At 45.4% G+C, this 7,695-nt stretch overlaps 1 protein-coding gene across 1 annotated transcript; it reads left to right on the top strand.

Moving 5' to 3' along the window:
- The first annotated feature begins 5,807 nt into the window (after positions 1-5,807).
- Positions 5,808-6,758, top strand: LOC142803075 (uncharacterized). Its single transcript, XM_075888185.1, has one exon. It carries the CDS (start codon positions 5,808-5,810, stop codon positions 6,756-6,758), a length of 951 nt encoding a protein of 316 aa, XP_075744300.1.
- Positions 6,759-7,695: the final 937 nt, after the last annotated feature.

Raw genomic sequence — 7,695 nt, 5'->3', positions numbered from 1 at the left:
CTTGGAAAGCGGCGGTCGTCGGAACCATGACCTACTACACTCCTGACCTGCCCAGAGAGCACCTCTTCCAGCGCCCACGTTCTAGTTCATACCTTCTGCCGCTAGGGCCGTAACCTACGAGCGGCGTGGCGCTAGGCAGCACCTGCTCGCTGACGTCATCTTCACTCTTTGTGGTCAAATTTTGACCAACAAAGCACTCGTAGTGCGTATTTATGATCCAAAATTTAGAATTATTCAGAAATAATAATACTAAAAGACATTCAGAATTTTTTTGCAATAAAATGCACGCGACCACGCATAGGCTGCCCTACATCGTGTAAATCTACGGGTTCCCACGTTTGTCAACCAGTGTGCTATAAATACTCAAGCGCTCTGAACACCTTGCTTAACCAGCAATGTATGGGAAGAAATAGTCACATATATGCCGCCAGTTCACTGCAGAATGCAGGCATTCTTATACCAGCGCCTACAAAACAACCATAAAGAAACAGACGAACAGGTTATAGGTAGCGCCACCTACGGCGAGCGATTGAACGAGAGCGGGGACACGCGCTCCCATAGGAACCCCGCTATCTGAACAGGTCAGGAGTGTAGTAGGTCATGGTCGGAACTATGGTGGTGACGCCAATTAAGTAGGGGTGTCTTCAAACAAGTTTTTACGTTTTTGGAGCTTACATGCAACAAAAATAACGTAAAAAAGTTTTAAAAAGGCGTAAACGTAATTATAATTAACCCTACGTAAGTGACGCTGTTATAAATGACAAGCGTTTTACGCTTATTTAGCAGCCTCTGAAATCAGTAACAAACGCCAAAATTGCCGATCTCAAACGCCAAGTACAAAGACTCTACGTAGGTACATCATCAACAACAAAGGTGACAGAGGACACTCCTTCCTAAGCCCCAGTTTTACCTCTGTGGGCTTGGATGCCTGTTTTTGCCACTTTATAACTACCTTGTTACTGTTATAGATATCCTTTAAAAGATAAGTGACTCTTAACTTCCACACCTAGTGTGTCCAGTATTCCCCACAAGTCCTCTTGAACCACGCTATCGTACGCTCCCTTGATATCCAAAAATGCTAGCCACAGGGGCCTGTGTTCCTTTTCTGCTATTTCAATGCACTGCGTCGGTGAGAACAGATTGTCTTCCAACCTCCTTTGTTTCCAAAACCCAATCTGCAGTTCCCCCGCACCCCTCATCCTTTATCCATGCCTGCAGTCTTTCCTTTAAAATCTGCATCGCTAGCCTGTAGACCACTGATGTCACTGTTATAGGACGATAGTTGTTTATGTCAGCTTTGTTCCCCTTTATAGCTCACGCTCATCCTGCTAAGTTTCCATCCATCAGGGACTTCACCATCGATTATTAGTTTGCTCACGGCCTCTCTCAAAGTCTGCTAAGATTTCGGACCTAATGTCTTTATCAGCATCATTGGAATGCCATCTGTGCCTGGTGATGTACTACTAGGAACCCTCCTCTCAGCCCTTCCCACTCTCGTTGTGAAAATGGAGACATTGCGCCACTTGATTCATTCTTGTCAATTGTGGTGCATAAATCACTTCTTTGTTGAAATGTTTCCGTCACCCTTGTTCTTATTTATTCAATAGCTTCGTCCTCTTCTAGCCTAGCACCTTGAGCTGTAGTTATAAACCTCTGTTCTAGGCTTGTCTCATTTCTTCAGGAGTTTAGATGGTTCCAAATTTTGCAGCTGCCTTTCTATTCTTTTTATGTACTTCTGTCAGCCACTGAGCCCCCTTTCTTTCAATCTTTTCATTGATCAGAGGGAATGCTTCCCTTCTAGAGTTTAGAAAGATTTCCCATTTTCGTTCAACATCATCTGTCGGTTCACCCCGCTGCTTAGCATGTCTGTGTTCTTTATATGCTTCCTGACGTTTTGCTATGGCTCTCTTAACTTCATCTCACCAACTCTTGGGTTTGTGTCTTCTTTTCCGGGGTGACTTGTCACGTGTCTTAGCAAGCTCTTGCGCAAACAGTCTAATTAGGTTCGTGTATGTCCACACTATCTTATTATGCTCAGTGGTTACTTTCTCAATTGGTTTAGTAGCTATTTCTATTTGTGTTTCTGAACACAAATTCTCCTGTAGTTGCTCAACTTGTCTCTTTCCCCCTTTTGTTGCTCTTCCAAAACTTAGCTTGATAGGTTTGTGATCACTACCCACACTTCTAGAGCCACGTTCATCTATGTGCATTCCCCTGAGCTTATCATACATGCTATGTGACATCAGTGCGTAATCTATCGTCGACTGCAGCCTTCCTACCTCCCATGTTATTTGCCTTTCACATTTCTCAGTACTGTTCCAAATGATCGAATTATGCCTTTCACACATATCCATGATCATTTTGCCTGTTGGGTCAGTATACTCATCCATATCTTTTTTGTGTGCATTCATATCTGCTAGTATAATCATCTAGCACTCTCCTCCTAATTCCTCGATGTCATTTGTCATGCATTCCACCATTCACTGGTTTTCCGCTATGGACTTTGCTCCCATTCACAAGTACACCAAACCAAGGAGTGTGATCCGCCCAGCTACTTTCTCTCTTAACCATAAACTTCCCTGCATTCTTACTTGACTCTTTGCCAGCCCATATTTATGTATAAGTTCCCCAATTTGACCCCTCCCTTTGTTTTGCTGTTTTCTGTTCTATTGCAATATTTCCATAAGTAGTCCGGATTGCAAGATAGTTGCTCCAGTTCCGGAAGATGTGTCTCCACAGCCCCATATACCATCAGCTCCAGCAAAAGTAAATATTACAGCGAAAGCTGTTATAAGATCAAAACACGAGTCACCTGTGGTGCCGTACTTGTCCGCCCCTGCCGGTGTCCCTAACCAGTATCGAAAGAAAAAAAACTCTGCTCTTCTATCTCTTCCCACTTTAACCTATTCCTACCACCCTGCATGTTAAAATACTCTAAGTCGGATTTAGCTCGGCCCTTGTGCTTACGTCAATTTTTTCTCCCACAGACCCCACGTGGCTTGAATATTGGAGCCTCTTTAAAATCGTCTTTGGCTACACTGTTGGCCTCAGGGCTCTGGGTCCCCCTAAAAAAGCTGTGGCTTGACGACACATCCTATTACCAACCCTCCTGCCATGGCACCACTGTATTGAATGCTATTCTGTGCAAAGGGACGAGCGCCGGGCTCTCACATGTCATGGTTCACCTCTGTTATGCTGTATCCGAGCTGCCGGGTAATACCCCTCATGACACAGTTGGCCTCCACTACCCTCCTTTCAATCCCAAGCGACTGCCCCAGACCTCTGGGACTATGCATATGGTCACATGCACACTCCCAGAGGCCTCTTGGAGTTTACCCATCCCACCCTCTAACCCCAAAATCTGCTTCCATCTAGCGGCCACTTTATGCGTTTTAACCATGTTGAAGGCTAAGCGCACTGCACGCATGTACGCTCGGAGTGCAAGTGTCAACGTGTGGCGACTATTATGAACGGTACTGCCTTATGCTCTGTATTGCTCATTTAGGAGAATAGGTATGGTGAAAAAGCTTTGCAGGAAACTAGCATTGACGCTATTAAATTTCCTCATACTAATGCTCTGTTGCTTTATCCAACTGCTCTTTACAACTATTTAATGTTGTGTTAACATTCGTATTTCTAATAGATGTTGTATATGACAGCATTGGTGCTCATCAGAGAGCATTCTTTCACGCCGTGCTGGACAAACAGACCATGTACGAGCTTCAAATTAAAGCTGCATTATAGCTACTATAGCACACGCACGCATGCTGCTGTTGATGACATTACATTGCCTATTACATTGCGACAACTATTACAAGTTGGACAGGCAGCTCATGCACATTGTTTTGTTGTTGTTCTCAGTGGACATTCTTTATCGGAAGGTAAAAAAAAAATCCTCAGCCCGCACTATAAACATACAACAGGCGGTCTGTTCTCCGTGGACAGACCTATCAAGCTGAAACATGTAGTTCGTAGTTATTTCCAAATTGGGAAGTTTAACATAGTAACGTCTTGAATTCTGTGCCCGCATATCGCTTCCTTAATCCTATTGTTCAACCATTTCATGTGCCTTGGTGCGAAATTTAACACAATAATCCTCACTTCGCCACCACAAGTTTTTTCATTCATATCCCAAAGAGAGGAAATATAAGGTTCTTCCAAAAGCTGATGCCGCTTCTGAAAATGGGAACAAAAATTTATCGCAGTGCTCTCCCTCCCAAAATGTCAATGTATGGGTCCGATTTTGCACCCCACCCCTGCTCAAGTGACTGAAGAAACTCCGCCCTCCCACCAAATCACCCATGCGCGCCTATGCACAAATGCTTTAACTCTGAGACATTTTTTGTACACAACTGAAAATCGCTGTTCTGGAAGTGTAGTACATACAACTGCAGGTGCATTATCATTAGTTACACGCTCCTGTGCAGAACCAACGAGCCAAGCTGCTTTGCTGCAATGGCTTGAAATACTAAGGCGCCAGTGTGCCCTAAATGCGACGATGTGAATTATAGGCATGTCTTGTTATCTACGAGCACATGTCTCAACAATACTGCATAAAATGCCATCAAATGGGCATTGACTTTTTTGAGCCACAAACACTTGTTAATTTCCTACATGTGTGAGGTGCTAACTTTTGTTAAATAATAATTAAGAGGTATTCTATAAAAACTTATATCGGTGACAGAATTTATATTGCAGAAAACAAGAACACAGTTTTACATCCAATTAGATGCACAATACATCAGAATATAGGCTGACCCTTATAAAATGTGCTTTGAAAAGCGTATTTTTTACTGTCATCGGTATGCCTTAATGTCGCTTACTAATGCATCTTTCTAATCATCCTACGCTACACATAGATATTCATATAGTTCATGCTTTGTAGGCTATGCTGAAAATGTACATAAGTACTATAAACTAGTGTGTACGCTCACGCTCAGCGACAGCAGATCTACACGAGGATCGGTGATGAACCGCTATTTTCGTTCTCACATCGAGATAGTTATTAAAACATATTTACGGTCAATGCCACAATCAGGCAATCCCAGAAATGTGTACAGGTCCTTACAAGCTCATCTAGCGATTTTATGCACTGATTGGTTACTATGAAAAGCAGACGCAAGCAAGACATTATGGCAGCAATATGATTCTAATACATGCAAGCCTCACACATAGCGTTGAATCTGTAATCAACAGAAGGCAGCAATTTTGCATAAGGTCTGTTGTAGCATCTCTTTACTAAACTTTTGCGGCAACATGTTCACAAAGCAAAATGCTGTGTAGGCAGTTGTAAGGTGCTCGGGTAGATGGTACTGCCGCCTTGGGAGTATGTCACGCGTGTTCCGACAGATGGGGACTCAGTCAGGCTTGGACTGGGGATCCAGAGTGAAGCTATGCTCGGTGTCTCCATCACTGCTCTCTCAATGTAACTATGCGTAATAAACCCTGTTATGTTGATACACAACAACTGGTGACGGGGATGGGATAGCATCGGACCCGGAGGAAAGCCGAAGCGAAGACATCATATAGTGATGCGCGCAGGCAAGTGAATTTACGGCCAGCGGAGTGAAGCACGTCTTTCCCGCGCAAACATGACGACGTTCGGTCGAATCGAGGAGTAAGACAGCAAAGAGCCATGGCCATCCCACACAGAGCGGCTCGATACGTTCTTTAGCGCCAACGGCATCGAGGACGATGAAAAAAAGAATATATTACTGCCAACAGTCGGCACCAGTACGTACGCAACACTTCGCAGTCTGTTGGCTCCGGATAAGCCCAAGCAGAAAGCGTTCAAAGAACTTAAGTCAATGCTCAACAGCCACTTCAGCCCCGTGCCTTCGGAGATGGCCGAAAGCTTCCGTTTTCACTCCAGGGTTCAACTCGAGAACAAAAGCGTCGCAGAGTTTGTCGCCGAGCTCCGACAAATTGCAGAACACTGGAATTTCGGCACAGCGCTGAACCGGATGTTGAGGGACAGACTTGTGTGTGGAATTCGCGACAGAGGCGTGCAACAGCTGTTGTTAGTTGAGAAAAACCTCTCTCTGGACAAAGCCGTAGAAGTTGCAAGAATGGCAGAGGCGGCAGAACTCAACGCAAGCGAACTGCGCAAGGGCCACTCGGACAGGCCCGCTTCTCCTGCTCAAGAAGGCTCGGCGAACCACCTCAAGTTCAAGAAAAGGCACATGCACCCTCCCAAGGGTAATAAGGCGCAAGAATTGAATCCGAGAGGCAAACCCAAGGCTGGACACCACGAGAAGTTCAAGCCGTGTATACGCTGTGGATCCCGCGATCACAGGCCTCTGGAGTGCAAACATATAAACACGTGGTGCTACCAGTGCGACAAAGTGAGTCACTTGGCAAGCTGCTGTCTGTCTAGTGCTGACAAGGGAAAGTCGCAGCGTGGCTCTCAGGTGAACACCGTGCAATCTGCAGACAAGCCACCTGAGTACTACCTGCATTCTCTGCGAACGCAGTCATCCTTGAAGCCCATTACGATGACATTCACTGTCAATGGTGTGCCATTGGAAATAGAGTTAGACTCAGGCTCCCCAGTTTCCATAATCTCGAAGGACACCTGCCTGCAGCACCAAGGAGCTTTGCCCGAGCTTTTACAGACAGACATCAAGCTCAACTGCATACGGAGAACCATACTGGTGCAGGGAACGCTGTTTGTTGATGTACGTCTAGGCGAAACTGCAAGTCAGCAGTCACTGCTTGTGGTAGCTTGCAAGAGTCCCACTCTATGCGGTAGAGATTAGCTTGCAACCTTCAATCTTCTGCCACGTCAAGTAAAGGCAACGCAGACGGATACTACCACACAAGAGATCGTACGGGCTATGCTCTTGGAATTTCAAGACATTTTCAAACCGGGCTGTGGGACGCTAGAAAGACCACCAGTGCACGTCCAGGTTCGACCTGACGCGCAACCACGGTACTACAGGCCTCGTTCAGTGCCGTACGCACTTTGAGTCAAGGTTGAAGAAGAACTTCTGCGAATGAAACATGAAAACATCATCACACCAGTTGACCATTCCGATTGGGCTTCATCAATAGTGCCGGTTTTAAAAGCAGATGGGCAAAGTGTCAGGATCTGTGGCGACTATAAGATTGGAGTCAATCCCGCAGTGGTGAAAACACAGAACCCATTACCTAAAGTGGAAGACATATTTGCATCATTGCAAGGTGGGGCCAAGTTTTCAAAACTGGATTTTTGTGAGGCTTATAACCAAATCTTAGTTGATGAGACCAGCAAGCTACTAGGTCATCAACACGCACAGAGGCCTCTTTGCCTACAATTGCCTGGCATACGACGTATCCTCGGCCCCTGCCCTCTTTCAAAGAAGAATGGAAGAAATACTTCGTGACCTTCCTGGCACGTCCATATACCTAGACGATGTCTTGGTAACTGGCAGAATGGATGATGAGCACCTCCAGAATTTGCGCAAAGTTTTACAGAGGATCAAAGAGCCCGGGCTGACACAGAAACAGGAGAAGTGCGAATTCTTCAAATTATCCCTTATTTACTTGGGCCATGAAATCAGTGCAGCTGGTCTTCAGAAAATGTTGAAGCCATCATGGAAGCACCCGAGCCCAAAGACGTTGGTGAGCCGAGATCCTTCATTGGACTTTTGTCATACTATGGGAAATTCCTCCCGAGCTTGTCTACGCTACTAGCACCCTTGTATGCTCTGCTTA

The sequence above is a fragment of the Rhipicephalus microplus genome, chromosome 3 (genome assembly GCF_043290135.1).
Source record: "Rhipicephalus microplus isolate Deutch F79 chromosome 3, USDA_Rmic, whole genome shotgun sequence".
Lineage (NCBI taxonomy): Eukaryota > Metazoa > Arthropoda > Arachnida > Ixodida > Ixodidae > Rhipicephalus > Rhipicephalus microplus.
The sequence above is the reverse complement of the archived record's forward strand: the minus strand, read 5'-3'. Positions and strand labels throughout refer to the sequence as shown.